The sequence below is a fragment of the Emys orbicularis genome, chromosome 2 (assembly GCF_028017835.1).
Source record: "Emys orbicularis isolate rEmyOrb1 chromosome 2, rEmyOrb1.hap1, whole genome shotgun sequence".
NCBI classification, from domain to species: Eukaryota; Metazoa; Chordata; order Testudines; family Emydidae; genus Emys; species Emys orbicularis.
Window position 1 is genome coordinate 14,252,699 of NC_088684.1, and position 18,950 is coordinate 14,271,648.

Below are 18,950 nucleotides of genomic sequence, written 5' to 3' on the forward strand. Positions count from 1 at the left end.
AGGGAGGTTTTGGCTGGACATTAGGAAAAGCTTCCTAACTGTCCAGGGAGTTAAGCACTGGAATAAATTGCTTAGGGAAGTTGTAGAATCTCCATCATTGGAGATTTTTAAGAGCATGTTAGACAAACACCTGTCAGGGATGGTCTAGATAATACTTAGTCTTGCCATGAGTGCAGGGGACTGGACTAGATGACCTCTTAAGATCCCTTCCAATCCTAGGATTCTATGAAAAAAACATATGGCATATAGGTTTATGCAAACTAGTTTACTCTCCATGGCTTTCACAGTTTAAATTATTAACTCTTTTCTTGACAAACTTCCATCACTGGTGGGGATACTATGGATATAGCACCCAAGAGGAAGAAATCACTGTATCCATATCACATATATCAACAAACGATTCTAGAAATACTTTTTTTTTGAAGTTTCTAGGAGACGTGGGGAAAATTGAAATAGTTCTATACATTTTTAAGAGCTTTGAAATCTGAGAAAAATTAAGCATTTTGTTTTGTTTGCAAGCATTAATCATTCTCTCTTGACAGAAAACTTTAAAGTAGATACTAAACCTTTAGTGCTGTTGGACAGGTAACAAACACATATCCTTTTTCAGCAATCTTGTCACATAATCTGAATTTTAGTAACAAACCTCATTCTCAGGCATGTTAATTCTCTGCAGCATCTGTCACTGCTATGAATGGTTGATCATAAGTACCTCTGTAGTCATCTCAATGCTATTAAGCAGATGGCAGCGCTAAATCTGAATGATGTAGTACATCTCCCTAGTGGACTTTGTTTCCATATACTACCATTATTCTACAATTCCTCAGTGATAAATCTTATGTATTCTAGAGAACATTAAATAGTGAGCTGACAGTGGCAATTGATTTATTACCAGTAGTTTGCCTTTGCCCTATTATTGTCTTCGCAAACACTTGTGTATATCATGTATGAAGCTTCCAAGGCATAAAGGCCATTGGCCTAATTTTTTCTGTAGTGTTTTAGAGATTTAATATTTTAATGTAATTTGTCTTCAGAGTGAACATGTTTAAACTCTGGTCTACAGATCTGAAATAATTCCCTGTTAAAATTCTCCTTTTTCCTCTATTATATTCTAATCTGTGGATTTTCGTGATAAAATGTTCTAGTATTAACATTAGGCCATTAAAACAGCAACTTCTTTTGACCATAAATCCAAGTAAAAGATTATTGCCTGATGTATGGTTTTGAGAAGTATTATTTGTAATTCAACTTTGTTTCATAAATATCATATATACACACACACACACACGAGTGAAGTTGGTAAAAAAGGCACTTGTGTGCCAAGCACAAATGAATACAATAATATGGGGGGTTATTGTTTTAGCAGTATTTAACTTCTGCAGTTCAATTTATATTTAAACAGATCATTTGTGCTATATACAGCAGTATATGTTAAATTATTATGTATCTATGTAGTGCAGCTTTCATGAAGAAATTACTGAATGCATAATGCAAAAGCTGCCTGCAGAAAAGCTATATTGCATGGCATATGGCAACATTAATTTTAGTCTTTTTGCTTTCCTTAGCTTGGCATTGAAAATCTACCATGAGCGTTCATAGCTTTTGACAGTTTCCATTATACTCTGGTTTTTAGGTAGAGCTGGCTGACTGACAATTTCACAAATGTTTCCTATTCTCAATTTTCAAAAGCTTAAGCAACAATGTTTCATAAACTCATTTGATCTTTCTTACTATGACTGGACTGCTTTAGCATTATTTGTTCAATTAGCCTTACTAATTTGTATGGGTATAATTTCTATCTAATATTATCCCCTAAATGTTAAGTGCTGCATGGGAATTTAATCACATGTCTCCCACAGAAGTCAATGGAGCTGGCTGGCTAAATCCAGCACACTTCAGAGTTATCTATTTGAAGACTATCATAATTGCCAAAGATAGTTCCTTTGAAAGCCCACCAAAATGCACTCTATTTGTGGATTTACTCTATGAACAAATTATTTGTAGACGATGCAACATTTTAGTATTCAAAATGGAAACACTCCCCACAGATATTGTACTTGCTTGCTGGGACACTACCATGTGTAAGAATTGGAGAGAAATCTCAAATTTAGTCTTCTCCTCTCTGGTATTAGAGTGAAAGGTTTTTAAATAAAACCCAAGGTTGATAGGTACCAGGAGTCATGCAAAAGTGATTCTCAGTGATGACATCTGAATACCAAACAAAATGCCATTAATAAAACTTAAAATGGGCATCACTTTCAGTCTCCTAGTTGGAGGTTGGCTACTATATAACAATATTGGTGGCTGGAGAGAAGGGGAGGTTAGGTTGTAGAGAGAGGAAGAGCAGCTTTTCATGAAGGCAAGTGAAGATTCAAGTACCCATCCACCCACAATATTTAGACCATGGTATCTGAATGTCATATCATTCCCTTCAACCCCTATCAGCTACAGATATCCTGGGGAGACAGTAAGGAGGATGTGAAAGTATCATATGGTGCCGTGCTAGAGGAGAGCTCTATCCAGTTGTACTGGATGCCCCAAAATGGAGAACAAACTACAAAAATTTACTACTGCACTTCACATTTGAGATGTACTTGGGTTGGACAGTGAGCTATTCATTCCACTGCAAGAACATTCTCTTTAACTAGCACTGTACTATTTTGATTCACATAAGAAAACTATGACTTAGCCTAGAACACCAAAAATACCACTACCCTGAGATGTACAACAAATACGCTAAAAAAATCATTATTTTGCAAATCAGGAATCCTAAGACTGAATAACAGCAAATAGATGAAGCATCTGTAATTTCCCTTGAGTAGTAGAAGTACACATACAGTGGAGTACACTTCAAAACTTTAGTCTGTTTCTAGAGATATTTCCAGTTCTAGTGGCATTCCTCATTTTAAGTACACAGAATATCTCTGAAATCTGCAATATTTTTAAATCAGTATGAACTTTTTAAGAATTCCACGTACCCACAGTACTAGAAAAAAGGAAAATGTAGCCCTAACTGTTGACTGAGTTTAAAGAGGCTGATTAACCTAATATTTGCTTTAACATTATTTTAGGGGTACTTAAAACAAGCAAACCTTGCTTTTACATGCTAATCAAAAAGTGACCCATTTTAAACATGTGGACCTCTTCTTCATTCAAATACATCAAGTTTTTTTCCCCTTATAATGAGGGGAAAGTATCAAAAAAAATTTAAGATACTATAGCATCACAATTCTCTTTTGTTTCACATAATTTGTGTAACACCAAGACATTTAGATATATTCCAGTGTTACAAGCATCTCTCAGTAGTTACAAATGACATTACAATATGTGCTATTCTTTGATCATCAGATTAAAAATTGTTCTGTGTTGCTCAGATGGTTTGGTTACAGCTATTAGTTTTAGCCTGCTAATGCAATTCTGAAATATGTTTGCAAAAAATGTGAGCCGGGATTGTGTGAGCAATATTTCATTGAGCGAATTCATACCCCCTTCCCTTTCACCATGAACTACCCCTATTGTTTATAAAAACGGCAAAATAAGTAAGTGAATAAGTCATTCTTTTAAAAAGTTTATCAAATTTGGAGTCTAGTGAACATAACTGGAACTATATCCCAGTTGCAACATAAAGCAACTACCTAATAAAGTAATTCTACCCTGGTGAGACTCAGGCTTGGTCTACACTACGAGTTTAGGTCGACTTTAGCAGCGTTAAATCGAATTAAGCCTGGACATGTTCACACGACGAAGCCCTTTCTTTCGACTTAAAGGGCCCTTTAAACCGGTTTCTTTACTCCACCTCCGACGAGGGGATTAGCGATAAAATCGGCCTTAGCGGGTCGGAATTGGGGTAGTGTGGACGGAATTCGACGTTATTGGCCTCCGGGAGCTATCCCGCAGTGCTTCATTGTGACCGCTCTGGACAGCACTCTCAACTCAGATGCACTGACCAGGTAGACAGGAAAAGCCCCGCGAACGTTTGAATTTCATTTCCTGTTTGCCCAGCGTGGAGACCACAGGTGACCACGCAGAGCTCATCAGCACAGGTAACCGTGATGGAGTCCTAGGATCGCAAAAGAGCTCCATCATGGACCGAACGGGAGGTACGGGATCTGCTCGCCATATGGGGAGATGAATCAGTGCTAGCTGAGCTCCGTAGCAGTAAACGAAATGGCAAAATATTAGAAAAGGTCTCCAAGGCCATGAAGGACAGAGGCCATAACAGGGACGCACAGCAGTGCCGCGTGAAAATTAAGGAGCTAAGGCAAGCCTACCACAAAGCCAGAGAGGCAAACGGAAGGTCCGGGGCAGAGCTGCAAACATGCCACTTCTACGCGGAGCTGCATGCCGTGCTAGGGGGTGCAGCCACCACTACCCCCACCGTGTGCTATGACTCCTTCACTGGAGAAACACACAGGGAAGCGGGTTCGGGGTACGAGGAAGATGAGGATGAAGATAATGTAGATAGCTCACAGCAGCAAGGAAGCGGAGAAACCGGTTTCCCCAACAGCCAGGATATGTTTATCACCCTGGACCTGGAACCAGTAACCCCCGAACTCACCCACGGCGTGCTCCCAGACCCTGAGGGCACACAGGGGACCTCTGGTGAGTGTACCTTTGTAAATATTACACATGGTTTAAAAGCAAGCGTGTTTAATGATTAATGATTAATTTGCCCTGGCAATCGCGGCCAGTACAGCTACTGGAAAAGTCTGTTAACATGTATGGGGATGGAGCGGAAATCCTCCAGGGACATCTCCAGAAAGCTCTCCTTCATGTACTCCCAAAGCCTTTGCAAAAGGTTTCTGGGGAGGGCTGCCTTATCCCGTCCGCCATGGTAGGACACTTTACCACGCCAGGCCAGTAGCACGTAGTCTGGAATCATTGCATAACAAAGCATGGCAGCGTATGGTCCCGGTGTTTGCTGGCATGCAGACAACATCCATTCCTTATCGCTCTTTGTTATCCTCAGGAGACTGATATCATTCATGATCACCTGATTGAAATGGGGCGATTTTATTAAGGGGACATTCAGAGGTGCCCCTTCCTGCTCTGCTGAACAGAAATGTTCCCCGCTGTTAGCCACGCGGTGGGGGGAGGGGTGAAGTGATCATCCCCGATAATTGGGTGTGGGGGGGGGGAGGGGGGTTAGTTGGGTTTGTGCTGCATGTTAACCCGGAAACCGCAGCCCCTCCTTTTACATTGCAAACCCATTTTAAATGGCCAACCCAATGGGTGCTTGGTATGGGAAATGAGGGCGCTACTGTTTGAAACTGTTCCCACATGTTAAGAAGGTTAAAAAAGCCAAAAGACTGTGGCTTACCATGGCTGCCTGCAAGCCGAAATCTGTTGCCTGGCACTGCATGAGTGATCTCTCACACCAAACCGGCAGGCCCTCAATATAAGAGGAAAAATGCGACCTTGTAACGAAAGCACATGTGCTGTGTAATGTGAACAGCAAAATTTAACGTGAAAGAGTGTACCCATTGTTCTCTAAAATTTGTCTTTTTTAACCACCTCTCCCTTCTCCTCCACCAGCTGCAAATGTTTCTCCTTCACAGAGGCTAGTGAAGATTAGAAGGAGAAAACGGCGGACTCGGGATGATATGTTCACGGAGCTCCAGATGTCCTCCCACGCTGACAAAGCACAGCAGAATGCGTGGAGGCAGTCAATGTCAGACTACAGAAAAGCACAATATGAATGAGAGGAGAGGTGGCGGGCTGAATCGCGGGATGAACAGAGCAAGTGGCGGGCTGAAGAGGATAGGTGGCATCAGCTTGCAGACAGAAGGCAAGAGTCGATGCTCCGGCTGCTGGAGCATCAAACTGATATGCTCCAGCGTATGGTTGAGCTGCAGGAAAGGCAGCAGGAGCAGAGACCACCGCTACAGCCCCTGTGTAACCAACAGCCCTCCTCCCCAAGTTCCATAGCCTCCTCACCCAGACGCCCAAGAACACGGTGGGGGGGCCTCCGGCCACCCAGTCACTCCACCCCAGATGATTGCCCGAGCATCAGAAGGCTGGCCTTCAATAAGAGTTAAAGTTTTAAACTGCAGTGTGTCCTTTTCCTTCCCTCCTCCCCCACCCATCCCGGGCTACCTTGGCAATTATCCCCCTAGTTGTGTGATGAATTAATAAAGAATGCATGAATGTGAAGTAACAATGACTTTATTGCCTCTGCAAGCGGTGCTCGAAGGGGGGAGGGGAGGGTGGGGTGGTTGGTTTACAGGGAAGTAGAGTGAACCGGGTGGGGAGGGGGGCGGAGGGTTCATCAAGGAGAAAGAAACAGAAGTTTCACACCGAAGCCTGGCGAGTCACAAAACCCGTTTTCAAAGCTTCTCTGATACGCACCGCGCCCTGCTGTGCTCTTCTAACCGCCCTGGTGTCTGGCTGCACGTAATCAGCGGCCAGGCGATTTGCCTCAACCTCCCACCCCGCCATAAATGTCTCCCCCTTACTCTCACAGATATTGTGGAGCGCACAGCAAGCAGCAATAACAATGGGGATATTCTTTTCGCTGAGGTCTGAGCGAGTCAGTAAGCTGCGCCAGTGCGCTTTTAAACGTCTAAATGCACATTCCACCACCATTCGGCACTTGCTCAGCCTGTAGTTGAACAGGTCCTGACTACTGTCCAGGCTGCCTGTGTACGGCTTCATGAGCCATTGCATTAAGGGGTAGGCTGGGTCCCCAAGGATCATGATAGGCATTTCAACATCCCCAACGGTTATTTTCTAGTCCGGGAAGAAAGTCCCTTCCTCTAGCTTTCGAAACAGACCAGAGTGCCTGAAGACGCGAGCATCATGTACCTTTCCCGGCCATCCCACGTTGATGTTGGTGAAACGTCCCTTGTGATCCACCAGGGCTTGCAGCAGCATTGAAAAGTACCCCTTGCGGTTTATGTACTCGGTGGCTTGGTGCTCCGGTGACAAGATAGGGATATGGGTTCCGTCTATGGCCCCACCACAGTTTGGGAATCCCATTGCAGCAAAGCCATCCACTATGGCCTGCACGTTTCCCAGAGTCGCTACCCTTGATATCACCAGGTCTTTGATTGCCCTGGCAACTTGGATCACAGCAGCCCCCACAGTAGATTTGCCCACTCCAAATTGATTCCCGACTGACCGGTAGCTGTCTGGGGTTGCAAGCTTCCACAGGGCTATTGCCACTCGCTTCTCAACTGTGAGGGCTGCTCTCATCTTGGTATTCTGGCGCTTCAGGACAGGGGAAAGCAAGTCACAAAGTTCCATGAAAGTGCCCTTACGCATGCGAAAGTTTCGCAGCCACTGGGACTCGTCCCACACCTGCAACACGATGCGGTCCCACCAGTCTGTGCTCGTTTCCCGGGCCCAGAATCGGCGTTCCACGGCATGAACCTGCCCCAGTAACACCATGATTTGCACATTGCTGGGGCCTGTGCCTTGTGAGAGGTCTATGTCCATGTCAATTTCCTCATCACTCTTGTCGCCGCGCTGCAATCGCCTCCTCGGCTGGTCCTGGTTTTGCTTTGGCATGTCCTGGCTCTGCATATACTCCAGGACAATGCGCGTGGTGTTCATAGTGCTCATAATTGCCGCGGTGATCTGAGCGGGCTCCATGATCCCAGTGCTATGGCGTCTGGTCTGAAAAAAGGCGTGAAACTAGTATCTGACAGACGGAGGGAGGGAGGGGCGAGTGACGACATGGCGTACAGGTACAGGGAATTAAAATCAACGAAGGTGGCTGTGCATCAGGGAGAAACACAAACAACTGTCACCCAGAATGGCCCCCCCAAAGATTGAACTCAAAACCCTGGGTTTAGCAGGCCGTTGATTTCACAGAGGGAGGGGGAAGCAAATGAACAAATCTATTTTTTACATCTTAAGCTGGCAGACGATGGTGCAGCATGACTGATAGCCCTCGGCATCTTCTGGGTGCTTGGCAGAAAATACTGGGCGCTTGGCAGAAAATAGCATACTACGACTGATAGCCATCATCGTCAAGACAGTTCGATAGGACTGAGCATGTCTGCCCAGGTGCCCATGATTGACAGCCACTGCAGTACGACAACGACGGATACCAATCGTAATATACCATCTTCTACCAAAAGGCAAGGGGCTGCTGCTGTGTGCAATGCAGCCCCATGTCTGCCAGCCCCACGTCTGCCAGCACCCAGATCGCCGATGAAGGCTACCAGTCATACTGCACTGTCTACTGCCAAAAGGCAATTAGCTGCTGCTGTGTAGCAATGCAGTACCACGTCTGCCGGCACCCAGAGGACATATGGTGACGGTGAGCTGAGCTGAGCTGAGCGGGCTCCATGCTTGGCGTGGTATGTTGTCTGCACAGGTAACCCAGGTAAAAAGGCGCGAATCGATTGTCTGCCGTTGCCCTGACGGAGGGGGAGGTGCCTGACGACATGTACCCAGAACCCCCCGCGACACTGTTTTGCATCATTCAGGCATTGGGATCTCAACCCAGAATTCCAATGGGCGGCGGAGACTGCGGGAACTGTGGGATAGCTACCCACAGTGCAACGCTCCGGAAGTCGACGCTAGCCTCGGTACTGTGGACGCGGTCCGCCGACTTAATGCACTTAGAGCATTTTATGTGGGGACACACACAATCGGCTGTATACAACCGATTTCTATAAAACCGGCTTCTATAAATTTGACCTAATTTCGTAGTGTAGACATACCCTCAGGAATAAAACATTATGGCTAGTAATCAGTACTTTACATATGAATTACATGTTGTGTTTCATTTTCTTGGAAAATTGATTTTTGCTCATCACCATTCAGAGGACCACCAAAATTTGTAAAAGATAAAAAAAAAAGTTCATAACAGGTCTTGTTTAAAACCTGACAAAAAGGAAAAACAAATTCAAATAATCATTTTTAAGTTTTAGTCTAGTCCAGTATTTTCATCGTGCTATCTGGAAGCATAGCCTGCAATAGCAAATAAAACCTATTACTAACATTAAAAGCAACAAAGCAAAATAGAACTGTCAATATTAAAAGTAAGAATTCTAAGACTTTTTTGACCAGTATCTTTACTAAAAAAATCATGTTAACTGCTGCTATTGTCTAAAGGTAGTATGCAAGGTAGACACGTCCTCCAGAGTTCTTAATGCTTCTGGTGTGCACATCAGTTTTTAGAAATTTACAAAACCTTTTCAGGTAGGAGACACCATGAATAAAGACTACTCTTTTCTGGTTGTCAAAAACGTCATAAAAAAACAATCTCAGTGAAAACAGTGAAATTAAAACTTTCCATTGATTTTTCACTTTGAGCAGTTTGCCTGGTTTTGAGAGCTTTCTTCCCTCACAAAGACTTAAATCATTCCTGACAAACAGAATGGCAAAATATTCCTCAGTTGCCAGCTGGGAAAGTGTTTTTCCTCCTCAACTGTGTTGTGAAATCAGGGTTCTTTAGTTTTTCAGATTTTGCTGCAAAGCTACAATGCGTTTAAGTAAAAGTTGTCTTTAACTTGTTTACTGGTGGGTGAGATATATTGTCAGTTTGAACAGCACACTCCCTATCCTTAGAGATATTGTAAAGGACATCTTACAATAGACATGAGAAAAATTGTAAGAGAAATCTTTTAAAGTGAATAACCATGGATAATGAATGCAGGAACATAAAACCAGAATATCTGCATACTCAGCATGATCAGCAAAATGAGCTCAACCAAATAAACCAAATCAATCAAATATAAAGTCCCCTAAAATTCTTTTATCAAAATCTATTTGTACTGAACAAGTTACACGTTATCCTTTGATTCTTGAAATTTTTCGAAGTCAAGTTCCAACAAGCTAAAAAGTGAGTGAAAATTCCTTTTCTTTCAAATATATACAGTTCAGGCACTTTAGAATGCCACTGTCAACCAAGTTTCTGAATAATGTCATCTAGTAAAATTTGCCATTCTTTCAATACCTCTTCTCCTTGTTTACTGGGTTCCTTTCAACCCCTTTTGGTGGCAATTTGTCTTTTATACATACCTGATAGCAGAGAAGTATATACGACTGCAGATTGTTGCTAACAATCCTCTTGCATAATATTTATGCTGTTTAAGATTAGATGTAAAAGGAATTCATCGGTACTGAAAGTAAAATTAGCTACTTGATTTTAGGAGTTTTCTGCTATAAATACAGTGGGACTTGATACTTACCTTTGTGCCTGGGTGCTATAGCTGTTGTCATAGGAGTCGTAGCCCTGCTCATCATAAGCAGTGCCATATCCATCATCATACTCCTGAAAAATATAATAGAAAAGTAATATTAAAATTTAAAGAACACAATTCAGAACCTGAAAGAAATACGTTAATAATTATAAATGTGAACAACACTATCAACTGAAATCTAAATTCATGCAACAAGATGTAAACCGTGGAACTATAAAAGCTTAATTTACTTAATACACACCAATTCTATCTGAGAGGCAACATAAATCTAAGATCTAAGATTTATGTAGTTACTTTGGATTTAAGTTTGAGATCTTGGTGGCAACCTATTTTGCACTTTTAAGAGACTAGCATGTTGAATAAAAATGGCTACTTACCACAAAGTAACTGTGGTTCTTCAAGGGTGCTGCCTCTGCATATTCACACCTGTGGTATGTCTGGAGCCACAGACCTTCAAGAAAGCAGTGTCAGTTCGGGACCTTTTGTGGCAACAAACTTTGGACCCAAGGTTATAAAAAGGCTATGCAAATCCAGTTGCCTTAGTTTTTTCCCCTAAACTCAAGAATCCTGTAAGAGTATAATTCTGAAGAAGAGAGAGGCTGACAGGCAGTGTAATTATGCAGAGACAACACCCTTAAGAACCAGAGTTACTAACGTAAGTAACCATTTGTACTTCTTGAAGTAGCCTCTGCATAGTCCCACTTGTGGGAATTTAGTAAATGGCATAACCCCATGAAGGAGGGCAGAGATCTAATTAAACAAGAATTGTAGAACTGCCCTCCCAAAACCAGCATCAGACCTAGATCCCAAATTGAGAGAACAGTGTTGTATGAAGGTTTATACAGAAGTCCAGGCAGGACCCTTCCAGATGTTTATAATGAAAAGAATACAGAGGTACCCCCGTGATATTCGCTTATGCGTAGCAGAGTGAAATCTAGAACTGTAAAGAACTGACACCTTAGATAATTTACAACATGACTCAATGCAAAGCCTAATCCATTTAAACAGATGCTGACTGGAAATGACATTCCCTTCACATTGATCCCCCGAAGTTAAATAATTGTTGACATTCTAAAGGCCTCAATTTTACCCAAATAACTCAAAGCCCTCTCTTGCCATAGAAGGTATACAAGCCTAGTTCCCCCAGGTAAGAAAGAAGCTTTGAAAAGATACTTGGGAGACTGATGATCTGATTCAGATGAAATTAAGACATCAGATTTGGAATAAATTTGAGATAAAAATACAGGGTAGCTCTCTTGTAGATGTAATTGTGACTAAAAATGGTGCTTTTAGTGTCAAGTGGAATAAAGAACACGGTCATAAGATCTCCAGCTGTACAATCTTGTCAGCACAACACTAAGGTTCCTTGATGGAATAGGTTCTCAACTCTGATGGGAAAACACCAGACCCTTTCAGGAATTTTTTGATGACTGAAATCAATAGAAACATCCACTGGGAGAGAATATAGTAAGATTATAGATAGATGTACCTTGATAGAATACAATACAAGGGAAGACTTAAACACCAAGTACAATAAATATTTCAAAATCAGTTATGTGGGCATGGGTCATGGAGACATTATGTTATTACCTTTGAGAAAACATCTTCTGAGATGAACAATTCAACACAGATGGCTTTAGAGAATGTAGCAGAGCCTCCTCTATTTCCACAGAGCATTCCACATCAGAAGTAGTCAATGTCTTATGATCAAAGCAACGGAGATGAAGTGACTCCAAATTGGTAAAATAGAGAAAATAGTCTTCCTGTGATAGCAGGTCTGATGATGAATGTTGAAGACCAAGGAACTTCATGTACCAATACTGTCTAGCTCAACTAGGGCAACTAGTATGATTTTGGAGAATGTCTTGTATCTTTTTATTACCATTGGAATTGTTGGAAAGGCATCAAAGAAGCCCTTGCTCCAGTTCAGCAAGAATGTGTCTGTGATAGTCTATCCATCACTGTCTGTTTCAAGGAACACTCACACTGTTCCTGCAGCCAGCAACTGAGAGTCTGTTGCCATATTCTCTGTCAGTCAGATCTGCTGAGTTGCATTTGATGAGCCAGACTCCCATCCGACACAGCCATTAGTTCCTGGCATTATTGTTAACTAGCACCTCATTATTTATTAATGTAATATTTAGCCATTATGTTAACAACATAGCCCTTATTCAATGCCAGAAAGGATTCGAGGCAACCTAATAGCTTTGGTCCACTACATGTATATGGCACTTGGTTTCCTCCCCCAGATTCCACCAATTTTGAACTCTCAGCTTCGGAGATAAGCTTTCAAACCCAAACTGGATGCATTTGTGATGATCACAATGGCTGGGGGGATAGAGGATCAAAATGAACTTCCTATATTATATTGGTTGGGAGCTTCCACCAATGGAGAGTCCTAAGGAATTTTGGAAGTCGACTCAGATAACCCATATTGGCTACATTAGGAGGGAATGTTTTGCTGAACAGTTGGCCCTGAGGGGTGTGGGGGAAGAGAAGGGTCATAAGACAAAGAAAAGAAAAGTGGCTTTTGCTTGAGACCCAGCATATCTAAACCTTCTTAAAAGGAACAATGCCAAAATGTGCTCCAAGTAGGAAAGAGTGCTAGCAAACTGACTCCACCACAAGGGAGACAGAATGCTGGATAAGTATGGCAGGTTCAACTTAGAGTACAGAGAGAGGATTGGTTCCATAAGTTGCTAGCCCAATTGCCTTAATAGGGTGTAACTGGCATGGCCAATACTATCGTTTCCTGTCCCATCCTGGTTGGCAGCTCTGTGTGTTACTATATTTAGTATCTGGATAACTTCTCTTTAAATATAATCTTCTTCCAAAAAGTTAGTATATTATTTAGTAGCTTTGGGTTTCACTGAACTTTCCAGTCTCTGAACAGGTATTGGACTATTCTGTTTTGATGCGTTCACTTTATAGCATGTAAAGGATGATAAATGAAGGTTACTTCCCTATAACTCACAATTCTTTGAGATGATTACATATTGACACTTACAGGTATTGTGCCACCGGGTGGTGCCTAACCGGAGAACCTCCTCCAAGCAGTGCGCGTTAAAGAGCACATGCCTTGCCTCTTTCCCTTGGCATTTCCAAAAGCTTTACAAGGGGACGCTGGCCCTCTACAGTCTCAATTCCTTCCATTGCTAACTCAGAGTGACCATAATAGGACCCTGAGAAAGAGGGGGAGATAGGAGGGAAGTGTGAATATGCAGTCATATTGAAGAACTTGTGTTACAACAAAGTAACCTTCATTTCTTCTTCGAGTGGCTCTGCTTATTATCTGCTATGGGCAGTTTGACAAGCAGTGCTGAAAACCCAGGAGGTGGGACCAAAGTCAAAATTAAATAATGACTGAAGCACTGCTCTACCAAATTTGGCATTCACTCTTGAAGCCAGATCCAGAGCATAACATTTAGTGAATGCGTTCACTGACTTCCAGGTAGCAGTTCCTAGCTGGAACATGTTTAAGAAAAACAAAAGATGCCTCTACCGCCATGCAGAATGAGACCATACAATACAGAAAGTACAGGACTTTCTGCTAATTTGTAGCACTAAATAACACATTGCTTAACCCATCTGGAAATAGTCTGAGCAGACACACACTGATCCCTATTTTTCTTAGCATAACAAACAAAAACCTAGATTAACTCTGAAAACTCTGTTATATTTAAATAACATGGAAGAACACTTCTAGCATATAAAGTACATAACACAGATTTCCCTTTATTAGTGTGAGGTTTTTGGGGAAAAAAACACTAGTAAAATTGTCTGGTTGATAGGAAACTTGGACACCACTTTTGGTAAAACATAGGGATCAGGTCTAAGAGCTATTTTATCTTTACGAAAAACTATAACTGGCAAGTCAGCCGTCAGGGATGGAATTTGCTCACCCTTCTGGCTGACGTTATAACAATAATGAAGATCTCTTTAATAGATAAACAAAATAAAGAACATTCTACCAGAGGTTAAAAAGGTACCCTCATAAACGTAGATAAAACCAGATTAAGATCCCAGCATGGGACTGGATACTTTAAAGGACGATACACATTAAATATCCCTTCATAAACCTTTTAACAGAATAACATGCAAAGAGTGACCTACCATCAATCAAAGCATAGTAAAATGAAACAGCTTCCATGTGAACTTTTAAGGAAGAATCAGATAATCCTTCAGATTTTAAGTGCATTAAATATTCCAAAATACAGGGTATGGAAGATGAAACTGGACAATCAAATTTTCCTGCATTCATGCAACAAAATCTAGCCCATTCTAAATAGTAACATTTCTAGTAGACAATTTTCTAGAATTAAGCAGTACATTTTGAACCAAAGAGGAATATGACTGTTCAAGACTAGCCAAGGTCCAATAGCAGGTAGTAAGATGAAGCGACTGAGGATCTGGATGAAGGATCCTGCCTAGTTGCTATGATAAGGGATCTGGAGCCAGAGGAAGATACAGGTACAGTCTGACTAATAGCTGAAGAAAAAGCTTATGCTAGTGCTGTCTTGGCTAAGCTGTGGCAATCAAATACCATTTTTGCCCTGTCCTGACGTTTCCTCTGCACCACTTTCTGAATCAATGGAAAGGGGAGAAGGGCATACTCTTACCCAGTGTAGAAGGACTCTCCCTCTCTGCTCTTGAACAGAGAGGAGGAAACTTTTTATTGATCCTTGTAGCAAACAGGTCTACATCAGGCCGATCCCAACAGGAAAAGATGTCTCATGTTACTCAATCCTTTGGGGACCACTCATGAATTTGAGAACTGTTCCTGCTGACAATCTGCTAGCACATTGCTTTCCCCTCCTAAATTCAGGACAACCAGATAGATCTCAAAGCATGCATAAATCCCATAATTTGACTGTTTCACAACATAACTGGAAAGAATGAGGACTCCTCTGGTTTGTTCATGTATTGTCTGTTGATACATGAACAACCTTTTCTTTTATATGAAGGAAAGATCTGAAGGCCAAACGAATAGTTCTTAATACCAACACGTTATGAACAAGCTCTTTTCATGAAAATACCAGTGACTCTGGATTGTAATCCAGCCTCAAAATGGGCTCCCAATCCACTGTTGGATGCATCTGACATTGTGGTGATCGATGAAGCGGGACTGAACAGAACACCTCAAATAACATGATTTGTCTGTTTACAAATTCAGTGAATTCAGAATCCATAAGACTTTGGAACGCAATCACTTTCTAGGATTGGCAGGCTCAAATTTGGAAAACCACTTGTTCTATTTGTAGAAACCTGTCCTCTGGAAGAAAAGCCTTCCCTGCCACTGACTCCAGTTTAGAACCTATAAAAAGAATTCTCTGAGTTGGACAGAGATATGATAGGATGACATTGAGAAGCAGACCCAGATGCGAAAAGAGGGAGATTGTAAATGTGATGTAGCAGCTTTTAGCCACCAATCATCCAAATATGGGTAAACAAAAATACCCTGTTTTCTTAGATGTACCACTACCATGAAAAGGCACTTTGAAAAGATTCTTGGTGCTGTGGAGAGGCCAAGTAGCAGCACTTTGTATTGGAAATGGCATCCCAACACCATGAAATGCAGGTATTGTCAATGACTGTGTCGGACAGAGATGAAAATAAGCATACTTTAAACAGAGAGTGACAAACCAATCCATAATTGTAAACGAAGGAATTATGGAGGCCAGGTTTAACATACGTAATCGGAATGTCCGGGAGGATCTGTTAAGTTTTCTTAAATCTAAAATTAGACAGAAACCCCCACCTTTTTTTTTCTATACCAGGAAATATCTTGAATGTAACCCTGACCCCACAGATGTTTGGTTACCTCTTTAACAGCTCCTGTCTGGAGCAGCTTTTGAACTTCCATATGTAGAATAACTTTGTGAGAAGGTTACCTGAAAAGGGAAGGATAGGGACAGCCATGCAAACTGAATAGCATAGCCTCTGTCTGTAATTTTAGTACCCATGCATTCTATGTAATCAGCCTCTGATGAACTGCTGATGAATTGGGCTAGCCTGTCCCCAAATAAAAGAAGAGATGGATACTTGCTCATAGGACCATGATTGTCAATCCTCACATCAAATGTGAGATCTGGTGTTAAAGGAAGATGAAGAGGGAACAGATTGCCTCATAGGTCTACATCTGAAAGGCCTCATTTTATGATTGGTCTCAAATAAAGATGGAGGTTGCTGGTGCAGTTGCCGACATCAGATTTGTAGAAAAATAAACAGATGACGGAGAGTAATATTTCTACGGATATTGAAAAAAAGAAGCAGAAAGTCTTCTGATTGAGGGCTAAAGACCTAGAAAACGAGCAGTGGCTCTAGAGTCCTTTAAACAACAGTACATTAGTCTTATTGCAGAAAAGACAATTCCCTTTGAAGGGGACATCTTCCACTTTAATTCTAGTGTCTGCTGCCAGAGAAGAAGAATCAAGCCAAGCATGCCTCCTCAAGGTAACTACAGACACCAATGCTCTGCCGGAAGAGAGTAATGCATCAAACAATGCTTTAAAGACATGCTTTGCCATGTTCTGTCCTTCTGTCAAAATGGCATTAGACAAGCCTTTTTTAAATCTTGAACAAAGAAAATCATCCTTTCGCACAGGTAGAATTCATAATGGGCCATCACTGCCTGGTAATTAGCCACTCTAATTTGAAATGCTGAGAACAAAATTAATCAAGGAACCAAAGGACACAAAGAGAAGAAATTCTTAAATTGCTTGTACATTAATACTAGGAGCCTGGGCAACAAACATGAGGAACTGGAAGTTCTCATTTATGACCATAAAGTTGATTTAGTCATATTACTGAAAGCTGGTGGGATGATTTGCACGAGTGTAATGTTAAAATCAATGATTATAAGCTATTTAGGAATGACTGAGTGGGGGAAAGGGAGGGGGCATGGCATTCTAGGTCAAAAACAGCATTCTACTAACGTCTCAGGAGGATGTTAAACAGAAGTTACTAAAGTTAGACATTTTAAAATCAACAAGTCCAGACAACTTGCATCCAAGAGTTTCAAAAAGCTGGCTAAGGAGCTTGCTGGGCCGTTAATATTGATTTTCAACATGTCTTGGAGCACTGAGGAAGTTCCAGACGACTGGAAGAAAACTATTGCTGTACCAATTTGTAAAAAGAGAAATGGGATGAGCCTGTGAGCCTGACATTGATCCTGAGCAAAATAATGCAGCAGCTGATATGGGACTTGATTAATAAAGAATTAAAGGAGGGTAATGTAATTAATGCAAGTCAACATGGATTTATGGAAAATAGATCCTGTCAAACTAACTTGGTATCTTTTTTTGATGAGATTACAAGTTTGGTTAATAAAGGTAATATGTTGACAAAATACACTTAGACGTCTTTAAGGGGTTTGACTTGGTACCGTATGACATTTTGATTAAGAAACTAGAATATAAAATTAGCATGGCACACATTAAAGGAATTCAAAAAATGTAAATGGTGAATTGTCATCAAGCGGGTCTATTTCCAGTGGGGTCAGTTCTTGGCCCTATGCTGTTTAACATCTTTATCAATGAGCTGGTAGAACACACAAAATCATCACTGATAAGGTTTGCAGATGACACAAAAACTGGGAGAGTGGTAAATAACAAAGAGGACAAGTCACTGATTCAGAGTGCATCAATATTTCTCTTTTCTCTATCAGCAGGAGTGGAGTGAGTTTGGCCAGACCTAAGCTTATTACTGGAAGCAGCCACAACCAACAAATTTGGCAGAGCATGCATATAAAAGAAAGAAAACCCTTCATGGAGAAGCTGATACAGTTTGTCTGCTTTCTTGGAAATTGGTCAACTCCTGCTTCCTGTCAGCCTAACAGTCTTAGGAGGCTGCAAAAAACCATCCAGGATAAGAAGTGACAGCCTATTGGTGCAGTAGCCCCAAGAAAATCAAATGGATGGGAGGCTGCGTCCGCAGTCACCAAAAGTAAGTTTAATGTGGCTACCATGTGATCTATGAGGTCATAGAATTGCAAAGCATCCTCAGAAGGGGAAGAAGCAGAAGCTACACCTAACATGCTCATCTGGTGACAAATCAGGATTAAAGTCAGTATCCATTTGTATCTCCTCATCCTCTTCTTCAGAAAGCATATCAGGTACAACTACCTGAGCTGCTGATGGATCTGGAGGAAATAGATCCAAAGACTGTTAAGCCACCGGATCCTTATTGGATGAAACATCACCTCTCTATCTATAAGGAGGATAACCCAAAAATTCTTGTGGTGGAACCCAACAGGTCTCTTTAGTAGCTAGGATCTGGAAACATTTCCACAGGGGAAGCAAAAGCATAATGAGGCATAACCTGGGACAAAACAAGTTTCCTTCCTCTAACCTCCTCTAAAATGGGATGGGACCTCAGATCTGCTATGTATCACACCAGACACAGCTACGTAACCACAGGGTGAAGACAGACATAAGGTGAGAAAGATCTACCTGAAGATCCTGTTGGAATTGGAGGAGGCGGCAGCGGCACAGATGGTCCCCAGAGAAAAACTAACAACCTTCTCTGCTCTTCTCCTCTTTGCAGGTGAAGAAGTAGACCACAGAACTGAAGAAGACTGCCTCTTCCTCATTACAAACTTCCAGTCAGTTGGATCTGAGGAATGCACAGATGCAGGAAGATACACATCAGCCACCATTGTTAACATCCTCTTTGGATCTAAGGACTGTCCCTGAACAGGAGTGGAGGATGGAACTGGCATCACAGGCCTGAAAGGCACCAGACTTTGAAGCGGAGCCCAATTTGGATTTCGAAACTGGAACCATAGAAGCTATG

General features: G+C 41.8%; 1 protein-coding gene across 1 annotated transcript in view; it reads right to left on the bottom strand.

Annotated features, from left to right (window-relative positions):
* Positions 1-18,950, bottom strand: part of KHDRBS3 (KH RNA binding domain containing, signal transduction associated 3) — a 222,333-nt gene that overhangs the window by 29,478 nt on the left and 173,905 nt on the right. The window contains exon 7 of the mRNA XM_065399700.1: positions 10,146-10,228. Within this exon, the coding sequence (XP_065255772.1) occupies positions 10,146-10,228 (83 nt within the window). The remainder of the gene's footprint in view (positions 1-10,145; positions 10,229-18,950) is intronic.